The 23,259-nt window shown below is 41.2% G+C and overlaps 1 protein-coding gene across 15 annotated transcripts in view; it reads left to right on the top strand.

Annotated features, from left to right (window-relative positions):
* Positions 1 to 23,259, top strand: part of cacna1g (calcium channel, voltage-dependent, T type, alpha 1G subunit) — a 271,449-nt gene that overhangs the window by 221,107 nt on the left and 27,083 nt on the right. For 8 of the 15 annotated variants that reach the window (XM_032573624.1, XM_032573626.1, XM_032573625.1 and 5 more), the window contains 6 exons: positions 4,596 to 4,722; positions 5,709 to 5,834; positions 6,748 to 6,837; positions 7,056 to 7,248; positions 9,601 to 9,651; positions 22,656 to 22,807. In XM_032573624.1, coding sequence (XP_032429515.1) covers positions 4,596 to 4,722; positions 5,709 to 5,834; positions 6,748 to 6,837; positions 7,056 to 7,248; positions 9,601 to 9,651; positions 22,656 to 22,807 — 739 coding nt within the window. Of the gene's footprint in view, positions 1 to 4,595; positions 4,723 to 5,708; positions 5,835 to 6,747; positions 6,838 to 7,055; positions 7,270 to 9,600; positions 9,652 to 22,655; positions 22,808 to 23,259 lie in introns of all 15 variants that reach the window. The other 7 variants (XM_032573632.1, XM_032573622.1, XM_032573631.1 and 4 more) reach the window with 5 other exon arrangements.

The following is a 23,259-nucleotide window of genomic DNA, read 5'->3' as shown; positions in this document are numbered from 1 at the left end:
AAGCGAAAGGCAAATATTATCTGGTGCAAAGGAGAGTGTAATGTCTTCGCTGTGAGGGAAATGCAAAATGGCAGCAAAGGGGAAAAAACTCTTGGAAGATGAGGGACGGAGACGGGAAAATGCGTGTTGACAAAAGAAGTAAAGTAAAAACAAAAGAGCTGAGGCGGCTTTGATGCTCGTCGTCGGCCGAGGCCGCACAATCATAAAGCAATAGAGTCGAATCGTTTTAAGGTGGTGATTGTTTAATTTGCAATGCAGCAGCTCATACAGTAGGCAGAGACTACAAAAAAATCTTTTTGCTGCACAAACATTGGACACCAATCTTATTTAATTTGATGAAGGAGAAGTGGCCATCTTCATTCAGGTTGTCTTTTGCTGCTGTAACCCATCTCCTTAGGATTCCAGGCATATGTTCACATATGGTGTTCTCTCATCTCTACTAGCCAGATGTAAATAATGTATATTTGTATCCAACCATAATCTTTTTGTGCTGTTGCACGGCTAAAAGCATCGCTTCGTTAGCAACAGGACCAAATAAGTCATTTCAGTTCAATGTTTAATAAAAATAATTTTTAAACCTTGATGTTATTCACTCATTTTGGAGCATTTCACTGTCTTCAGAGTCAATAAAGCAGCCACCAAGTGAAAAACTTTTCCCTCAGAGCTATTAAAACACATTAGGTAAGACACAGATTAGTCATCCACAATGCCTCAGCATTAATACCAGGATCAGCCTGTTCCTGCAGTTTGATTGTGTCTGCCTCGCTCTTCAAAGGGAGTTTGAATTGGATCTCGTTCGTTTGTGTTTTTGCCTCTGGCGATGCTGCGCTGCTGATGCTGATACGGGAATATGTATCAATCACCCGTCGTCATTAACATGCTCCCAAGACGAAATCCCTGGCAGCTTGGAACTAACAAACACCTTTCTGTGTTCATTTTGTGCAACATGTGGCGAGAAAATTCAGTGCGAACACCGAGGGCTGCACATGAAACGCAACAACAGATGATCAGTGCATCATTTCTCCATGAGCGCGTCGCCGTTGCCGTTTTCTCTCGGAGTCGAGATATTCGCGGCACCTTCAGCTTTTGCTGGAAAAGGAGGTCCGCCGGGGTACGAGAGCATCTGCACATGTGACAGGATGATGCATCAGCTTTGTTTAACAGAGCATGACCGAGCACACACACACACACACACTTACGGAGTCGTTTATCATCCGGCCCGCAACTAGAGCTGAGGGTGTAGTCCCCGATTTCACTGTGTGTCACCTAACGGCACGTTTCCGACCTCCGGCCGCGTCACCCGCCGTGGTGGGTCCACTTATACCGCTTGACTCCAAGCTTCGGGCGTTGTAGTCGGTAGGTCACCCCTCGTCATGAGGTGTGTATGTTGATAAAACTCCGCTGCCGGCAACCTCACGCAGAATTCCATTTGAGGTCATTTATCATCTGATGATGTGATTTTTCACGAGCCCTCCGATGGGGAAGCTAATGTGCTAGCTGACTCTTGTGTTGCCTTCCTTGACCCCTATTTGCATCCAGTTGTAATTAACATAATTTTTTATTGGTTGGCTCATCGAACCTATTTGTATTCCTGGGCATTTTTACATTTTCCAATTTTACATTTTCCAAACCTCTGACGCCTGTGAAGGCCTGTGAAGGCGTCAGAGGTTTATAGAGCATTAGTGAACAAACGGCATCGTGAAGACCGAGGAACACAGCAAACCGGTAGAACCGGAGAAACGCAAATTAGGGTTAGGTTATAAAACAGTATGCTAGCTTTGAACATCTCACAGTACTCTGTTTTATCCATTATTTGACAATGGAACTGATGTGATGCAACCTCGTACCAAACTTAGTTCTCCATTTTATCTGACAGATCAGTGAAGGAGAACATTAATCAGAGAAACAAGTAATGGTGACTCTGGAGGAGCTTCGGGGAATCTGTCGACAGGACACACATTAGCTGTTCTTCTGACTAGCCTTTCAAGCTAGGTGGCAAGGAAGCTACTGTTGAAGCAAAGTCATGAAAATAAGCTATTTACGTTTTGTGGAAGAAGGTGCTCTGCTCAAATGAGAGCAATGACAAACTTGTTTGTCTCAAAGCAAACTACGTTGAGAGGGAAACCAGCAAGGCACATTATTGGCTATGTTCAAACAGCAGGTCTTCCTTATTTTCCACTCTTTGGGGTAACAGCCAATCAGTGCCTGGGACAATAAATAGCGCTCCTGGATTGGCTGCTGTGCAGACGCCAGGCGTTGGCATGTCAAGTGGCACTGAGCCTTGGTGTTTCAGCTTCCTGAGGCTGAAACATATTTTAGATATGTTCTGGGAAAATATCTCTAAATTGGCATATTATCTGCAAACAATATGAAGTTACATTCCACAGACGAATCTGCCAATAGGCGAATCCACGAATCCTGAATTGAAAATAGGTGGGGTTCCATAATATGAGCTGCAGAAGACTTAAGACTGGGACTCAGGTTCATTTTCCAGCAGGACACCAACCCTATTCATACCGCTGGACTGGCTTAGATCAAATCACATTAATGTTTTGAAATAGCTCTAAATCCAATTGAAAATTTGTGTCGAGATTTTAAAACTGCCACTGGCAGACACGTTCCATCCAATCTAAGCTTGGGCGACTTTGTGAAGATGATCAGGCAGAACTTCCAGCCTCTGGATGTGTAAAGTCGGAGCGGAGTTTCAGCCATAATGGCAACCGAGATGCGTTTCATCTAAGCGTCGCTGATGGGGGCTGAACACAAAGCCCCCAGATTTCTATTTGTAGAAAGAAAACAAAACCCAGAAACCCAGTTTGGAATTTTTAAAACACAATAATAAAAAGCTGAACCTCCTCCTCTCCTTGTTTTCATCTCTTTTTCTGCATCCCGGCGTCACTCAATCAGTGTTCGCATTGTTTGAACACCCCTGCCTCCTGTTTCCCTACTTGTTGCCCCCCCCCCTAAACCCCTCTCCTTTCCTGAATAATTTCCCGGCGGCGCAGATGGAGGCGGGTGTGCAGGTGTCGAGCATCGCCGCGCGCTACTCTCTGCCTCTTCTGTGCCGCGCACAAAACAGGGACATGCTGTGAAATTATGCAGATATTTAGATTGGAAGCAAAGAACTTTTCTGTTCCCCCTCACCCCCTCCAAGCAGCTTCACCCATCTCTAGCTCATCCTTTTCATGTCCCGTACAAAGGCGAATCCTTTGTGTACAGCCTGTACTTTATTGTCAGAGAATACCGATTAGGAGTTAGTACTTCGTCCTTACATCATTTTTCCTCCTTAACTGTTTTCAGACTGAAGCTGAAAAGTGGAGCATGACGCAAGAAGGTAGAAAGACGAATGTCCTCATGCAATAATTATCAATTTCACACACGCACACATATGCTCTGAAACACTGGATATTCATGGACACCTTTGTACAATACCTCCTGAAAAATGAGACGTACAATTCTTGAACACTGCTGCCCCCTACGAATCAGAGGCGGCATCGCACCCGCACCCTAGAATTTTTTTTATTTCTTTTTTTTTTTTTTTAAAGAACACCGAGGATTAGGTCAGCTCTGTGTTTTCGAAACAGGCGAGAATCAGTTGACAGCAAAACTTGAGTAAAACGAGATCTAAACTGGACTTTTGTTTTTTGTTTTTTTTTCTGTATGCAAGGTGTTTTACAGAAAACCGACTCTGCCCATTACCCTGAACACACCATCCTTATTCTAAAACTCTACGGCGGTTCTGCCACGTGGAGGCATTCTGTTCTGCAGCAGGAACAGGGATGCTGGTCAGAGTTCCTGGGAGCATGAGTGGAGAAAAATACAAGACAATGGCCTAGTTAAAGTACAGTCTGATTGAGCTGGAGCATTTTTTTGCTCCAAGAAGAACATGCGAAAATTTCAGTTTCTAGATGTTAAATTGCACTGGATTTTAATTAAGGGGCTTCGGATAAAAAGGGGCATTACATCTTTACTAGTGAACAATAATGATAATAATAAATAAGTTGACATATTTAGCATTTTCCTTCCAGTTCACAACTATACCTTATAATTTGTTATATAAAATCCCAATAAAAGACTTTTTCTTTTTTATGGTTGTAAAGTAACAACATGGGACAAAGAATATGCAGCACTGTATATACTGTATGTGCTTCTGGGTTTCAGATTAGCTGGGAAGCTCATCTGGAGCTCAGCTGCAGCACCGGGTGCCTTGCTGGCACTAATTGCACATTCTCATCAGTACATTGGCTTAATTAGATGTGTCTGTTTGCTCAACTGCAGAAACCGAAAAGACGGCAAGAACGACGAGAGCAGAAAGAAAGAAAGAAAATCAAAAGAAGTTTCTTTGATTTTACGGATTTTACCAATGCGTTAAAGAAATAATAATTAAAAAAAAACCAATGTGTGTATCTTATCTTAGCCTCTTGCAATGCTCAGAGTATATGGAGGTGTGGAGAGAGAGAGAGAGAGAGAGAGCGAGCGCTCCAGGCATCCCTCCTCCATCTGGTCTCATCTGTACAGTAGTAACCTAACTGCTTGCTGCACAAACACAGAGGCCCATGCGGATCACTAACACCCTGTCCTGTGCCTTGTTCCAGCGTGATCAGCCGAGCTCCGGGGCTGAAGCTGGTGGTGGAGACACTGATGTCGTCACTCAAGCCTATCGGGAACATCGTCGTCATCTGCTGTGCCTTCTTCATTATCTTTGGCATCCTTGGCGTCCAGGTGAGAGGAAAGGGCTCTACAACGAGCGTCAGTGCTCACAGTTAGCAACGTTACATCATACAGGATCAGAAAACTGGCTAAGCCTGGTGGTCGGGTGCTAAGGTGGTCATTCATCCAGCGGCACGTCATCTTTTTGAGTTAAAAAAATCTATGAAGTTGACAGGAAGTTTTAAAGTACCACATGATAATTATGTGTTATTGAAATATCTCAACACCAACTACAAAGTCTTAAAAATGCAAACATTTAAGAAAAAAATTTAAAAATAAGGCAATGCTTAGCCTGGTGGGGGCACAAGTAAAACCTGGTGGCTCACCAGGCTTATAATACACTGGAGGAAACCCTGCAGGATCACAGGAGAATCCTTCTTTTCTTGCACATGCAACAAATTCTAGTTTCTACATATGTTCTCTTCAATATGCCTTATTCATGGGCATTACCTATAAATTTGAGTAAAGAGTGCAAAGCCAAGTATCTCCCGGTACCAATAGAGACCGTGCCTTTGGAGCAGTTTGAGCTTCTGTTTATCCTTCATCAGTGTGCTAATGACCATAAACCATCTGTTCAAGTAAAGTCATGAAACATTACTGGCTGTGAGGATACCATGAGGAATACTGAATCCTCTCCTCATTTCTGAGGCCTTTCTAGTCAAACAATTTGCATTTTATTTGGCCAAATATTTCTATGTAGCAGCAGTTGATTAATTTTGTATAGGCTTTCCTACATATTACCTGCTTTGGACCCCAAAACCAAAAGCTAACTTCAAGGTTACAGTCACCTGAACAGCTTTGCTGGGCCATGCTCTGGCCAGAGATCCCATTAAAATCTTAACTTCCAATATTGATTTCACAGTCTGAGACAAATCAAGTGTGCATTTTCTCAGTGAAAACAATCCTCCTCTGAAATGGCTTTCCGTCCGCTGAACCCTGGAACTGAACCCAACAGTTGTGAAGTGGCTTTATCCATGTTTTGTGTTTTTTCTCCGTAGCTTTTCAAGGGGAAGTTCTTTGTGTGTCAGGGGGAGGATGTGAGGAACATAACCAACAGGACAGACTGCGAAGGGGCCCACTACAAATGGGTCCGGCACAAGTACAACTTCGACAACCTGGGGCAGGTAGGAAACCCCATACCCATAACCTGTAACCCTTAAGCTTAAAACCAGGTCGATGCTGATACCAGTAACTGACCACGCCTACCACCAACTCTATTATATAACAATGTTACTCTGCTTTCTTGTTTGAGGTCTCCCAGATAGAAGCTTAGGTCAGCCAGTCTTATTGTTGTCTGCATTCAGTAGTTGATTGATTCTGTGGCACAAGGTCTTCTAACTGACCTGGTTTCAGTAGGAAACCTAGAGGACTTTTGGTGAACTGAAATTTGCATCAGGGAAAGAAGAAATTGAGTATTAGTATTGGGTTCTATTTCCAAACATTGAATAAACTTGGTTGGTAGACTTGGTTTGAATGAGGGGCTTCTACTGTCAAAAACAGTAGAAGAGTCCTGTGAACTCCTACGTATTCTTAAGTATTACTCAAACGTGAGTACTTTAGGCCATTATTGAATAACAAAACACAAGTTCATACCTCAGCCCAACTAAAATCCTTGGTTGAGACCTTCTTTCAGTATCATATACAATTGGCAACGCAGCCCAAAACCTCCTTCAAGCTATTGCTGGCAGTACTGTCTGGGACATGGGTCATCTGCTCCAGGCCTCGAGGGCTGCTGGTGTCCTGCAGCTTTTAGATGCGTTTCTGCTTCAACACATCCAAGTCTAATAGTGAGGTCATTAGCAGGAGTCTGGAGAACTTGACAGAATACAGAGGAGGTTATTCAGCCAATAGATTTAGGTGTGTTAGTCTAGGGACACATCTAAAAGATGCAGGACAATGGCTCCCAAGGTCTGATTTGAAGACCCCTGATCCCTGACTTTACTGACTTTTAGATGTGATGATGGCATTGTAAACCTAAAAATAAAATAGAAGATTGTGTACATTTCATACAAATTCCCTCTTTTGCTTTTCTATCAGGCATTGATGTCTCTTTTTGTACTGGCCTCAAAAGACGGATGGGTGGATATCATGTATGATGGCCTTGATGCTGTAGGAGTTGATCAACAAGTAAGTATCTTAAGATGTTGCCAGAACTACTGCTTGTGGTTAGTTAGACTCTTTGACAATTCCTACAACAATCTTGAAGCTACAATTTTCATAACCATGAAAAAACCACCTTTTATTCATGTTCTTCAGCCGTTGTGTAATTGTAACCTTTGTCATGAAGGCTTTTTCATGAAGCCTCTGGGAAACTAAAATCATTCCCTTTTTCTTGTGTATTCCAGCCAATAATGAACTACAACCCGTGGATGCTGCTCTACTTCATCTCCTTCCTCCTGATCGTGGCCTTTTTTGTGCTCAACATGTTCGTGGGCGTGGTGGTGGAGAACTTCCACAAATGTCGGCGCCACCAGGAGGCAGAGGAGGCCAAACGCAGGGAGGAGAAGAGATTGAAACGAATGGAGAAAAAGAGACGGAGTAAGGAGAAGGAGCTGGCTGGTCGGTAGTCTTTCCACATCTTTCTGAGTCCTGCTTGAATTTGAGCTTGAGCCTTTTTTTTTTTCCTTTTGCTTTTTAATTTGGTTTGGCCGTATCTAGAAGAACGCAATTAGTGAGCTAGCGCCAGTCATAGTTGCTACTGTGCGGTAGAACCTTCCCTTTCTATTGACAATCCTCTTCCCCTTTTCCTTTAGATCCTCCCTCCCCCAGGATAGTTTTCAATGTAGTCTGGTGGTCATCTGCTCTGGCTCTGCAGACCTAACCACAGACTTTGGCTGCTCTCCTTCAATACTAGCATCAGGTTTGTCACGTTGGTGATTGAGAAAAGCTCCCAAAGTTGGAGGGTCTACAGAGTTAAAGCAGCTGACCACTGGAGTTCCCCCGTCATTCCTTTCCCGCTGCCCTTACCTTGCCTGGTCTACCGTTTACGTCGTGCTTGGGATGGCCCTTTGAAGCATGCCCAGTGGGTGCTGAAATACAGGGCTTGCATGGTAGAAGATACACAGAGCTAGAGGGAGGGGGACTTGTTGAATAACTAATAAGGTGAGCTCACCCCCTCCCTTCCTCTCTTCTGCATGTGGTTTAGTACAGCCGCAGGGGGCAAGGGTCGAACCACAATCTGGACGCTACACCTTAGCTGAGATGTGGGATCATGGCAGAGGAGATTTATAGGGCTGAGGGTTCATTTCCCCTCCCCTGTGGCTGTATAGGAGTTCATAACAAACTGCCTGTTTTGATTTTTGCCCCTTCCACTGCTTCCTACACCTTCAAAAAAATGTGGTGCTAGCTGATGCTAGCCTTAGCCTTGTTTTGAATCAAGTGCCTGAACTCATGGTATTGTATTAGAGATGCACCGATGAGCATTTTGCTGCCAACTTTCTATATTGTGTTTTTTGTAAAGTTTTGATTGGGAGGTAGGATTTTGACTTCAGTCCAAAGTAATTTAGTCAAAGTAATCAACACTATTTTCTGAGTAACGTAACTCCACAACCCGCCTATTCAGGGATTTTATTTTTTTGTAGAGCAGATCTGAAATATTTGAATGAAAAGCTGAAAAGCTGAAATTCCTACATTCAATGCTACTCGACATGCTATTGGCTGGCGTTTTGAAAGCGGCCAATCCAGGAGTACCATTTATTTTCCTTGGTGCTGATTGGCTATATTCTGAAGAACAAAAATGAGGAACACTGTTGGTATTGGCTCCTGTGGTTGTGCTAAAATGGTTTCCAATGTGCACAGTAATTCCTCTTAAAGTATATTCACTGTGTGAATGATCAAATTAGGGAGTTATAAGCATATTTAGTGGAGGTCTTATATATTCATGGATTTTCGTTGTTTTAAAAAAAAACAGATATCGTGGATACAAGACATGTCTATTCTTTTAAGTGTTTTAGGTACTTTTTTTTTAACCTTACTTTAATACTCACTCATAACAAAAATAGTTAATTTTAGGTTTTTGTTAGCACTAGCATGACTGTCTAGTGCTAACCTAATAAGATGGCTTCACTGAATGGAAAAAGTTCCGATTTTAGAGTTTGAGAAGTCAAGAGCTTACCAAGCTAACTATGACTGATTCCAATCAACAACCAATTTCTCTCGGTGCATCTCTGTATCTTACCTCATATTTTAAAGGCACTTTCTTTTTTTTATTACTTGGTACCAGGAGCAGTGGACACAAATAGTTACTTAGAGCTTACAGTTCATAGATCTCTCCTGTATGATAAACTAAGTTCTTGAGAAATACAGATGAAAAATTAATCTTCCTTTTACAGAAGGTGTCTGACAAGAGTACCTGACCAATTGAGAAAACTCCCCTTCACACACAGAATACATACGCAAACGTTGTGTTGGAAGGACGGGCGCCTCTTATTTTTTTCTTCCTTCACATCTACAGTTTGTTCCTTTTTGAATATCTTTGCCCGATTTTGAGATGAACGTTACGCCTCCCCTTATACAACCGTGGTGAAAGATGGTTTCTTAGCAGTGTATCAACGCAGAAAGCCAAGGTTACCTGCAGATGTCGATGAGTTACAGGGGTAACACGACAAGACGTTGGGTGTAAAGTAGGTAGCTGAAAACGTAAACCTTGTGAAAGTTCTGGGAACAAATTGACAACATTGATCGGAAGAACTGGACTCAGAATCACTGGAAAGACCTAACACAGGCACATAAACCAGCTAAAATCTTTCATCGCTTCCTTCTAACCTTACTCCATCCCACTTTCCCTCTTTCTCTCTCTTTAACTCTCTCTCTCTCTCGTTCCGAACACTCAGTCCATCCTTCCTTCCTTGCTTTCTTCAGCCTCTGACTAACACGGTCTCATTCCTCTAGATTTATTGGTTCCGGGGGTGAGTTGGGCCCTCTCTGACGGCACACTGAAAGGTACAGAGTTTCCAGCATGTTGTATGTGTCCCTTTGAACACCCTACCCCCCCTGCTGCCACCGACCACGACCACCCACCATGGTGGCTAGGGTTCTAATTTCAGTGATCACGGGAGGTAGGGCCCCATCCTGCGTCGCCGCCCCCCTGCCTCTCTCCCATCAGCCTTCAATCCGCTGGACATACTGTTACCTGTTTTCTCTGTCGTGGCTTTGTCGTTCACAGCTGCTCCACTCTTGCCTGCGATCCATCCACTGTCCACAGCACCGCACCGCAGCTTCTCCACCGTAACGAACGAACGAACAAAGACCTTAGCCAATTTGATCCAGCCTAAGATGGACCGGGGTGAGACAGGGAGAGTTTGGTAATGGGAAACAACTAGAGGAACTTTGTCTTTAAGAATTGATTGACCTCTTATATTTTAAATATGAACTGTGGTTTGAGAGATCTTCTTTTAGAAGATGCGTAGAAACAGTAACAATGATTTTGTACCGCACGGGAACTTGTACACTCACAATTTGTGGTCAGGAAACATGGCCATGTTTGTTCTAAAGTAAGTTCTTTGCTTTTGAATGCGTTGTCAGTCATTGAGGGTTCTGGTGTATAGCTCCCTTATTTGAGCACCAGTTGTCCCAGCATCAAAGCAAGTGTCTTATCAAATGTGCGCAACTTCAGAAATCGATACGCTACATTTCTGTGGCCAGTTGTGTTTCACCGATATCCGTTTTCCTTCTGAGATGAACTGGTTTTTAGAACAATGTTACTTCCGAATTAAATGTGTTGCAGTTGCATGAATGATTGGGATTTGCTTATTGTTTTATCAGGATGGCAACAATTGTCATCACTTGTCACCCAGCAACTACTTTTCAGAATTTCACACAACCCGTAATATGACACATTCATTACCAGAGGCTTCTACAGGCTAAACATTGACATCTCTCAAACATTTTGAAGTAACAAACAACTTTTTTACTGTAATTTTCACTGCTGTATATGCACAGCAGCCATTTTGGATTTTAAGATTGAGGGAAAAAGTCGACTTTTAAGCAGAAAATTGGATGCAAAGGGAACCATTAGTACTAAGATACTCACAGTATCTTGCATTATCTTGTGAACTGGAGTGTGAACTGCACTCCAGTTAAATGGCCAGTTTGACTAAAAAAGAATGACATAACTATATGTATATTGGTTATTGATTATTTTTTTACTAGAATGGCTGGATGTAATTGAACACAATTCCTTTTTCATTCGACTTCATAATTACCCACTACTCTGTAGTTCTTCTCTTTAGCTACGTTTAGCTTAGCTCATCTAATCTTATCATCAATTAGCTTCATTTAGCATGACTTTGTATATCTTTAATTTATTTTACATAAACTTACCTTTAAACAATCTTAGCTCAGTTTATAAGGAAGCTAATTAGCATATATTGGCACTCCCATCTTCATATCTTGCTAACAAGCAGAAAGTAGCTAGCTAATTATATGTTTGAGCTTAATTTAGCCTAAAATATTTCAGTCCAGTTTCCCTTTGGGCAAAATAATGCCTGAGTTTGGTTTATAAACTAAGATAATTACCTTATTATGTCCTTTAGTTCTTAACGTTTTGGTTCTAAGCTACCAGATTCTCTCCTTAATCATTAAGTGCTTCTACAGTATCAATGACGGGAGGCAGACTAGTCGATGTTTCGTATTTGACGGTCTGTAGAGGAACACAAAACATTTCTAAATTAAATGCTTAAATCTTACGGACAATAAGTTTGATGAAGTCTCTAACTCACCGGTCACACTCTAATTTAATTCAACAAAACATTGAAAAAGCTATAAATTGTACATTGATAGCTGTGACAGTTTTATAAGTAACCTTGCAGCTGTTCAAGTAATTAAACCGGCTGCTCAGTAGCTACTGTATATACAGTATACGTAAATGAATTCATTATGATCACCTTGAGGTGGACTGACAAAGTTATTATCTGTGCTCTGGTTCTCATTTTTTCCCATGAGCAGCGTTTTGCAACAGTCACTGGTTGGTCTTCCTCAGCACTACCAGAACACACACTTAGCATCATCACAGTCCGTTTCTATAGCAATCCGCTCAAGGTGCTGCTATGATAGATGGAATCCACAGACAAGTATCTCCAATAATAACAATCCTATCAATAGCTCAGCGTTATGAATGGTTTGCGGTAGCGTGCCGACGGCGTTGTGTCTATGAGAGCGCGAGTGTGTGTGTGTCTAAGCAGGCACGCATTCTTGGAAAGGAAGTTTGACCGCTAGTTCAAACGCCTGCGTGTGTGTGTGCGTGTGTGCGTATGTGAGCATGTCAGAGAGCAGATGGCTGCAGAACAGGTCGTAAAATATGCAGGAGCAGCCAGCCTCATCCTCTGATCCTCGCTCCATCTCCGTCTAGATTTCTGTCTGAGAGGCAGACCGCCGCAGCCATCTGATTCTTAAATGCAACATTTAGCCTCAGGGGAAAGCTGCTTTGCTGGATTCTAACACTTTTTTTGTTTTTTTTTTACCCACGTGTAATTATAAAAGTGACGACACACCAAACACAGCGCCCACGCAGCCTGTTACTTGCGAGGTTTGTGTTTGGGGTCTGGACTTGAACACAACCCCGTTGTGTGTGTGTGAGCTGTTACCCGCACTCCCAGAATAACGCTTCAGTGCGTGTGTGTGTGGGTGCACGTGTCCTGGCTGTGAACGCAGCGTGTTTTTTGGGTCTGGACTCTTATCTTTAGTTCGCACTGTGCTTGGAGCAGCAGTTTGTGGAGCACGGAAGGGAGGAGAAGAACAAAAGGAATGAGGATGGTGTAGGAAGTGCATTTATTTGGATTCATCACAGAGGAACGAGGGACTACACAAACAGACATGGGAACTGTGACTAAAGAAGGCAGCAGTGACCCAAAGCAAACATTACCTAATCTCACTTTACGTCACACAAACGGTTAAGATGTCTAGAGCTAAAGGTGAAACTTAGCTGTCTGATTAGTTTGGCTAATGAATATTTGGTCACTTGGGGGCCACGCATAGAGCAGGAACATTGTATCCCCAGATGATCTGTAAATAGACTCGAGACAGTTCTCTGGTGGAAAAGTGACGTACCCGGTCTTGACACAGCAGAACACTGAGCTCCACACCACTGATGTCAGTGTAGATGCACAATTCAAATGGGAAGTGCATCAAAAGTGAGACACACACCTCAAATATTTGATACGAATCCCCTACATTTCCTCACATGTAGATATTTGTCTTTAAGTACAGACTGTGTTATAATATAGGAAACAGTGTGATAGCAACTTAAGTTCACCTCCATTTATCTTATCTTAGCTTGCATTAGCTTTGTTCTAGCTTATGTTTCATCATCTTCCTAAAATAATGGCTTACATCCTGTTTTACCAAAATTGATTTTGGCAGCAAAAAAAAAAAAAACAACACATCAACAGCTCTCTCTTTCCAAAAGATGTTTCAGGGGAAAAAAAGGCTTTTAGCAACAATTTGCTTATCTTAACTAGTTTAGCTTAATTTTGCATATTTTATCGTATCTTACTACAGATCCATTTGTCTTTGCTTATCTCGATGCTGATTTTTTAACTTTTTTTTTCACATTTAGACTTTCTTATAATCTTTTAAAGTGCAACTTAATAATATTTCCTAAGCGCTGCTAGACCATTCGGTGTCTAGAACTTGACAATTTACAATTAGGTCAAAGTGCTACACTTGATGAAAACGAAACACAACGACCAAGCAGAAAAGAAACACTGCATGATAGCACCGAAATAAAGAGAATAAACAATTGCAGTCCAGACTAGGATTAATCTATCTCCACTTATTATTAATCAAAGGCAAGTCTAAGCAATTATAATGCGCATCATTGGGTTGCTGCACCTCTGCAACAAGTTGGTCAATTGTTGGTTCCCCCTAGCACCACTAAAACACACACTCTGCAGTCCAAAATGTAAGCGTCAGTATGTGTGAAATGGCTCGACAGTCCACTAGAGGCTTCACTTCGTCTATTAGCCTGCACACATAAGGAGAAAAACAAGACAGCCGATGCTCTAACTGGGTCAGAGCTAACAGAGATGAATCTCGCGGAAGTTTCTCATTGCCCCTCTTTCTTTCTTCTATTCCTCTGTTGCCGCACTGTAATTAATAGATGTTCTTTGGGGAGAAGATGAATAAATGAGGAGGGTGAGTGGGTGCTGGTACAGAGGCAAGAAAACCTCAGATCAGCGTGGAGCACGGAGAGAGACAGTGACATACCTCAGCATGTCGCCTCTGAAATTAGCAGCCCAGGCATGTAAACAGTGGATGGCACGAGGTGTAGGTAGGAGCACTAAGTGGAGAGTTAAATGTGACAGAACAAAGTAAAAGCTATCAGCAATTAAAAGCTGCGTAAGCACAACTGTTTTAGGTTTGTGTTAGTTGAAGTAGGTCAAGTTCTCCTTTCCCTTAAACAGACAAACTTCGTCTTCAGTTGTCGTGCTGCCATCATATCCCATCATGTGTATTTGTCAGTTGAACCTGATTTGCTTGTCAAACTGTCTACGAACGAGACCGTCAACTGATGGCGAAATCCAAAGTAGCGTAATGACAGATTTAAAAAAAAAAAAAAACTCAGCATTGTTCAAGGTTTTAAAGCAATTTGTGCTTTACAGCTGAATTATTTAGCTTGACATGTGTGGTTGGAAGAGACAATGCACTGACAACATCTTGAATTAGTGTTTCATTGTGAAACATGTCTCCATGAATATTTCAGTGGCTGTCTAAAGAAAAAAAACACCATAACAAAAGCAGCCTTATTGTGTAGGGTGGCTGTTATTGAACTGAATGCACTGTATTAAATTATTGGGTATTAAATTCACTACTGTCTCATGTTTTTAGTTGTCATTTGAAGATTAGTGGAAAAACTGAGAGAGTGATAGAAATGTCTCCACTGCTGTTATTTGTCGTCTTCAATCTTTGTTCACCAAGTTGAACAGAAAAGATATGGTGAGAAAGGAAGTGGGACAAATGCACAGCCTTGAGGTACACCAGCAATAATTTAATGAAATAATATTCGTCTTGGAATGGTGTCCTAAAATTACTTTTATTTTCACAATTCCAATGTAAAGGTTTTCTTTACTGCCTTTTTAAAATTCACAAATTCTACTCTTTAACTTTGACACAATTACATATGATACCAATTTTTTTTTTTACCAGTGTTAGATAGCTGAAAAGTGTTAATGAAAATGTTTTAGTTATTACTTTTACTCCCTTTTTGGTTTCTTTTTTTGGGGGGGAGGTTTGATCAAGTATATGGACAGAGAGTTCTTCCAAAATTAAATTTAAATATAGAAATAAATTGATGGCTTGATAAGGTAATTAATTTCCCCTCTACTGCACCCAAAAATCATCTTATTGGATTATACAATGTAACATACTGTAGATTAGTATTTATAATTTTAGCAGTTTAAGGAATATCACTATTATGTAATATTTTTATTTTATTTCCCATCTTATTAGTCATATTATTAAAATGTTCACATGTTTTTAATAATCTGTATTTTTTAAATTAATTGTCACATTTTAGTTCTGTAAAAAAAAATCCACAATTTTTTATTTTTTATTTATTTTTTTTTTAATTACTGTGTTTTTTTTCAGTCATACATTGATTTAGAGTCAGCTTCTCTCCTGTTGCTCAACTTAGAGACCCAAGCAGTGGATATGCATATAACTTCAGCAAATACGTTTTTGGTCTCTAGCTTTATAGTTTTTAACCTTTTTAGAAACCATTTCTGTGATTCCGTGAAGCTCTTGTACGTCTTCTGGTGTGTTTGCTGCATCAGGAGAACCTTTTGTTGGGATTTTAGGGGAGCTAGCTGTAATCCCAGATTAAATAATGCTAAGTGAGACCTGCTCTGTGTTCACAGACTTAATTTAGTGTGTCAGAAAGTTGCATTATGACATTCTCACAGTGTAACAACCTTTGCATAAAAGTACAACAGTCTCATGTCATCATAGTATTTACACAATTTAAAACAAAAATGTATAGCATGAGCTAATTTCTGTTCGGGCGCAACAGTACAGCTGATTTTTCAGTTAAAACTGATTTCACCATCCATTTATTTCAATATTAATGTATGAGCCAAAAATATAATATAAACACTTGATAAATTTGGTAGTCAAGTATCCTTCACAAATAATCTCATTCCCTTTAGCTGTTCTGATCCTCAGAGCATTGAGCCTGAATCCTAATAGCTTTTGTTTAGAGATAAGTGTAGCAGCCCTTATTCATCCATCTGACCAGCAGTGTTCAGCAACAGGTAGGAGAAGGCTTTCTATGGCATTTCATAAAGGTTTTTAGTCGTTTTCAAACTGTATACTTTTTAAAACCTTGGTATATCGGTAACCGTCCTACAGTATGTCTAGTAATCCTCTTGTAGAGCTGTAATAGATTATATATTTGTCTCTTTAGGAAATGTCTTCCTGGATGTAGAGTGATAAAGGTCAGACTGCGGGTAAAAATTAAAAGATCTAATAAAAATGGACTGAGGTAAAGTAAGAAAGGCACAGACACTCATTCTGCGGTTTACCAGCTTCCCATCGGTCTGTATCTTGTTGCGCTGTTTTTCTCGTTACTCCGCCCCGCCATCCACTCTATCCAATCACTTGCTTTCACTCATTTCAATGAGTCCATCCAGCTCAAGTATGACTCAGAAAGGTGTGTCAGTCTGCCATGTGGGGGTGTGTGTGTGGGTGTTCATGTGCGTTGAGAAGTGCTGATGAGAGAGTGTGTTTTCACACCCTGTCATTTTGAACGATGTCACGTTTTTCTTGTTTCTTTACCTCTTTTCTTCCGGACTCCACAATTTGCTCTGCTCTCTTGTCTTTTGTTTCAGACCCTTTCTCCTCTCTCTTGGATTTTGTTTTTTAGTGAGACAGCAGAGCAATCTGGAAAATTGGTTAAATAATTGTTTGTGTTGTGTTTGTTTTTTTGTTTTTGGCTTCCAGTAACTGTTTCCGTTGACAGTTGTCTTTTTCTTTTAGACTCAGTGTTTGCTGGATCTCAGAATTGGACATCGTTTCCTTGACAATGAAGGTCAAAGCACATTCCCTGGCAGACACTGAGTTTTGAGATTTGATATTGAGCCATTCGCTACAAAGGACGGGAGCATAAAAGCAGCCGTCGCATTAAACCAAAAGGGTGCCTTGCAATTACGGGAAATCATTGTTGTTTAGCTCTTTTTTTGTTTGGGTATCTAAGCATTCAGATGCATTGGTGCTGCTTTTATGTCCGTTGCCCATCTCAAATCTTTTCATCCATTTCATTTGTCATCCAAGCTCTAAATATTACATTCCTGTCAATCCTTATCCTTCATTCATTTTCCGGATCCCCCATTAATCCACATTTCCTAATTCATGAAAATGTGATCGGACAACCAGACCCAACCAACGCCTTCAGCCACTTTTAGAGGCGCTCCATCTAAGCAGCAGCCATTTTACCCAATGAATCGGCCATTGGGATTGAGATTCATTGTAAGATCCTCGTTTCGACCGAGTGGCCAACTCAACATCCTTTCCACTTCACAGCTTATTCTAGGCACCTTTTGCACAGTCACAACAGTAGCTCTGGTTCCAGACCCATTTCCAACATACTCAGTCCAAGCCAATGTGCTCTCACTCACACGATCACGGTACACTCATAGTGCTGTGGTGTGCTTACTCATCGGTCCAACAACCAATGAGGAGCCTTACTGTGTCTGTATTTCCCAAAAAAAAAAGAAAAACGACCGCCTCGGAAATGTATGCTATTATGTTTTTGAGAGTGGCCATGTGCAAAAGCAACCCGCACGCCTGATCCTCGGCACCTCACAATTTCCCCCATGAAGGGAAGCATTGACGATAAAAGTGGGGGAATGTGTAGAGGAGTTGTGGCTGTTCGGGTTGTTTTTGGACAGGGGATGTTTCTCTGTTTCCTCTAACTGTTCTTCCTTGCTATTTGACAGACCTTTCAGCACATTACGAAAAAGGGGGTTTTAGATCTTGGTCGAAATGAGCAAATCTAAATTTGTAGATCGATGGAACAGGTCTGCTTGAAGTTCCAGTTGAACTATAGATGAGTCATCGTGAAATCTCATGACACAAGCTGGATGTTGTGACATAACAATGGGACTGGCGTTCCCTTTTCCAGTTTTCAGCAGCATGCACTAGCGATTCACTTTGTTGCTGGCGGTGCGGTGAGTTGCTGTAGGTACACAGTTTTATGAGTTTTCTCCTATCAATCAAGTGGAATTGATTCTTTTGCAGACAAAGGCATAGAAATAGCACTGGGGTAAGTAATATGATGTTGTAAATGTAGGGGAGTCAATAGGCTTGGTGTTGATGGACTTGATTTAGCAATGGCAATTACCCTTTGCAGCTAGCCATTCCTAAGATGTAGCATGTTGGATACTTAGGGATTGAGCTCTGCATTAGGTTCACTGAATTTGACCTCCTACACTTGCATTTACACTATGTTGGGTTCCATTGAATTACACAAAAACAATTGGCAATTTAGAAAAAGGTTTTGTGCTAGGATGAGGTGGTTTTTTGGCTGTATCAAAAACTGCAATAGAAACAGTTTTTTCACATTGTACAAGTCATTTGATCAACAACCGACTGTTACTACTGGCAGGACAAAAAGGACGACAAGAAGTGGTTGGAGGATGATGGCGCGGTTTGTTTTTCAATGATTTATCTGGTGAACGAACATAATCACGTGTGATCAGAAACAAAGATTATCGATGTCACACAGAGTTCGCAGTTGAGTCTACATTAAACTACATTAAAGTCACCAGAGACTTTTTAAAGAAGAACTAGTCTTTTTAACTAGACTAGTTAAATGTCTAGTTAAAGTGTTTGTTACCAATCACAAACCTAAACGCTGGCTTGCTGCAGACGCCACTAGAGTGACCATCTCTACCACTGGTTCAAATCAATAGTTGAATTACATTTTAGCTCCTGTACGTTTTTGCTGTACAGTTAACAAACACAGTTGGATCTAAAACTCCTTTCAATGGTTGTCCTGGATCGTCTGTCAAATATCCTTTGACTTTGTATCAAATTTAAAAGTGAAAATACAGGGAGCTGGTGCAACGATCGCAGAGAGGTTAAACCTGACCTCTTTGTACGTTTGCACTTGCTTCCCTTTGTTTCAGAAACTTTTGAGAGAAGGCTTCACCGGCCACATCAGTGAAGGAATTGAGCGAGTGAAGGGGCAAAAGTGGGAGCAGGAAGTCTTATTTTATTAATCTTCCTATAAACCTTCCGAATGTAATTTTAAAAAAAGAAGCACAGCCTTCTTTAGGGAGAGTGACTTTCTACTTGTGGAAGAGGACAAACCAGTGAAAGTGAGATCTGTCAAGGTTTGGTTCTGAAACCTTGACCTCGCCTCTCTTTCTTCACTCACTCTCGAGACTAGTTAAGTTGTTGTCGGAAATAACCAAAACTTTCTTCTCCCACATCCCCCTGTTTCTTGTTCGGTCTCGCCCTCTCTGCTCTGTTCATAATACAGGGTCAGGACTGAACGACTTCCCGTTTGCTTCATCACACAATTAGGATCGAAGACGACTACGACTTAATAAACACTTTTCCCTGCCGTATAGAGCCACGTAATTGGGGCAGTTGCAGGGTAAAACATAACTCCGTCTTGTGCAGCAGAGTTAGATGCATGAGAAGCGAACCAGTTGCATCTGTCTCTGTCTGCCTTAGCTCGCCTCGCACCTGCAGACAGTAAGTAGAGCAGAGTCAGAGTAATGCCCGCAGTTCAGGAGATGATGAAGAATCTTGTGAACACAAACTCCCAGTGAACGAGCCACGCTGTTGCATCCAGCAACAGTTCCACCCACCTGCTCAGATTTAAAGCCTCTCCCGCAGACGTTTCCAAGACGCCCTAAATCTCCTCGGTCTGCCCAGCGGCCATGTTGTGTCACGTCTAAAATTATAGGCCTGTTTATAGAGAGCATCTGACAAGATGAGAAAGTGTTGGTGTCGCGCTCAAATCAGGTTCGGAGGTGCTGAGGAGCAAAGCATATGACAAAGTATGTCAGCAAGCTGAGGTGCCTTTTATTTTAGGAGTCTGAGCACACCGGAGGCCATATTGTTTTCCCTGATTCTGGCACGCACATCTCCGCAGGTGTTCAGCGACGGGCAAACTCCACAGCCGGCCGCCCGGCGGTTCACCCCACATGACTGGTATTCAAGTGGATCTCCCCTGTCGTCAATATCGATAATTACCAGCAAGGACAAAATTAGCTGTCAGCAGCCGTGACCCGAAAACCAGAATTTCAAATAATTAAGTTGACGGCACTCAGAGGAGGTAAAACTGCCCGATAAGGTCAACATCTCTCCATTATTTATTGCAAAAAATCCATGGAAATAGAACATCACAAATTGATTCACAGTTACTCATATTCATGTTTTTTTGTATTTTAATTTTTCCTGAAATCTAATGTAATGTGTAAATGGTAACAGGAATATTTCAGTTGTTTTACTTTCTCCATGTCAGTAACAATCAAAATCTTTTCCCCTGAACATTTAGATTGAAAGCTTTCAAACATTTGCTACGGTATGATCATTCCTCTTTAAATTATTTAATAGACAAAAAGGCTACTCTGCTCGTCTAATATTTTTCCCCTAAAGATTCTTCTTGAACAAGTCTTAACACCTTTTAGGCAAAATTGAGTTCTAAATTATTCATACCCCTGGCAGATTTAAAATTGCATTCACTCAACCAAGAAGTCTCTCTGGCCCGAAAAGAGAACAAACAGTAAAGCAATGTAAAAGAAGTACCAGACGTGGAAAAAATGTACTGTAAGAAATTATTTAGATCCTTTTCTGTAATCAATAGTGAAGTCTTTATTGGCATTATAGCAACCAAACTCCTGTCATTTTGACAATTTATCTTTGATTAGCTCAAAGTCTGCAAAGTTGCAAGAGCTTCTTGCCATCATCCTAATCTTTAACTCTGTCCACAGATTCTCTATTAGACTGAAGTCAAGTCTCTGGTTCGGTCACTTAAAAATGCTAATATTACTTTCACTCAGAAGAAACATGTAGGTCAAATGAGAAAAAACAAACAAACAAACTTTAACCCTAAATCTACATGGGTATGCAAAATGTTGGGCAAAGCTTGCTAACCTCCAAATAATTTAGTAGCCTACTGTAAATTTGGTGGCCTCTTATTTACTACTTACTACTAGCTTACTAGGCTATTTTAAGCTTATTGCTTTAGTTTGCTATTCTACTGTTAGCCTGTTTGCTTTCTATTAACAAGTATTAGTTTTGTAGCCTTTTAGCCCTTTAATTGTCTTTTAGGTAATTAAGTTATTGCTAGCTGTTTTGCTTGCCATACAATTTATTTGTTTGGTTTCTAATAGCTTGTTAGCTTACTGTTAACTCATTAAAATATTGTTAGACTCTTAGGTTACTTTTAGTCTCTTAGCCTTTGTTTGTTTGCTAACTAATAGCTCCTTAGCTCAGTATTAATTGATCAAAATTCAAATTAGCTTGGTCATCTGCTATTATTTTGATAGTCTACTGGCTTGTTAGCCTGGAATTTGCTTTTTAAAATACTATTAGAATACCAGTTGCTTGTGTAGCCAACTTACTATTAGCTTGCTAGCATGCTATTAGATTACTAGTTTTTATTAGCTAACCGTTCAGGCTCAAAATAGGTCTGTTATTGACGCTTCATGACAAAAAACTAATTAAATAGGTAAACATGAATGTAGTTAACTTAGTTAACATTACATTATTGTATTTTTCTCCTCAGTATGTTTTTATTAGATCGGTACAACTTTTCAAAACAACAGTGTGAGAATCTTAATTTCTTTAGACAAAGCACTTAGTAACAGGTACAAAGAAAAACACCAACTATTCCTATGAGAAAATCTTTCCTGCCCCAGTTTTGTCCAAACTTAATAGGTGCGACTGTTTCTCACTAGAGAAAACTTCCTATTGAGAACATCAGATTTGGAGCGCAGGCTGGGAGGCCGTGTTGGTTCTTTCTAAAGATCCTGCTAAGTAAGCCTTTCTGTCTCATTACCTGATCATTACTTGGACTCCACTAAGTCCAAGGAACTTAGTGGAGTTCCTTGGACTGGATGGGGAACCCTCTAGGTGCGCACCATGAACCACACACACACACATACACACTCCTGGGAATCATCTCAGACCTACACAGCTGCTGCCACAGTATCTGGACAGACGGGCAGCACTCCAAAGATCCAAAGGACATCTGTCTTTTAATCAACTGGTTCGATTATATTCCATTCTTTAAATTCCCGCACCGGTGTGATCTCTCCTTCACTGATGTTGGCATTTCGGTGATGGATGACATAAGCTTCTTCTTTCTTCCTCATCCTCACTCTAAACCCATCTATCCTTCCAGTCTGGACTGAAGGAATAGAGGAGAGACGGAGTGATGGATGAGTTTGGGAAACTACCTCCCTGCTCTATTAAGTTCTCCACCTGAGAGAGGTGGATGAGATAAGGAAAGACAGATCATGAACGGTTCCAGAGGGGGGAAAAAAAGGGAGATCTCCTGAATAAAGTTTCACTGAGCAGTTCATCTGTCATCGCATTCAAAGAAAGTTTCACTGTTGCTCAAAGGAGAGCAGCGTTCACTTCATCCGTCATAACTGCACAGGGCTTAACAGGAAGTCTCCCTTTGTCTCTGTCCGTTATCTGGTCTGTCTTTCTGCTTTACAGTCTCTCACTTCTCCTCGCACTCTGTTGTACTGTCAGTTCGAGTCAACCATTAAACGTTCACTAATCTCTCTCTTTTTTATTTGATTTTTTTCCAAGAGGATTCATTGGCTTTTTCCCCCTCAGCACTGCAGGCCTACTGTACGCTGTCCCTGCCTATTACCTTCTGGCTCACTTTTTGACCACCGCCTTCCCTTCCTCCTCTTCCCGCTACCCTCCTCCTCCTGATTACCCCTTGCCTTACTCCCCCCACCTGCCCCACCCACTTCTAACAGAAGCTCAGAGTAAGCCCTACTACTCGGATTACTCCCCCACTCGGCTACTCATCCACAAGATGTGCACCAGCCACTACCTGGACCTCTTCATCACCATCGTCATAGGGCTCAACGTTATCACCATGTCCATGGAGCACTACGAGCAGCCACAGGTCAGGCAATAAACATCCCCTGTACATGTTGACACCAATGCTCAGTTGACTTTGCAAATATCTTCAAACCTTGCCAAACTTGCCTTGAAACTCAAGATTTTATTTTAGAAGACCCAAAAAGTCTTCCATGTTTTTGCATCTGGGCCTTTTTTTACTCCTAAATGAAATTCTCTGCATCCAGTTGTCTTAGTAACTAAAAACAGGGTAAATTTAAAGGAAACTAAAGCAAGACAACAATTTCATGCATACAATGGAAAGGCTTAGATGAAAGCAGGTCAATATGTTATAACGGCCTAGCAAAGTCCGGACGAAATTCCAATTGAGAATTTGTGGCAAAACCTGAAATTAGATTAACAGACCCACTTAATCCTATCCTAGAGCTTGAACTATTTTTTTTTTATAAACAGACAGTAGGTTTCACTGGATCTTACTGAGGGGTATCAGATAAAAGA

Source organism: Xiphophorus hellerii, chromosome 10, assembly GCF_003331165.1.
Source record: "Xiphophorus hellerii strain 12219 chromosome 10, Xiphophorus_hellerii-4.1, whole genome shotgun sequence".
NCBI classification, from domain to species: Eukaryota; Metazoa; Chordata; class Actinopteri; order Cyprinodontiformes; family Poeciliidae; genus Xiphophorus; species Xiphophorus hellerii.
The sequence above is the reverse complement of the archived record's forward strand: the minus strand, read 5'-3'. Positions and strand labels throughout refer to the sequence as shown.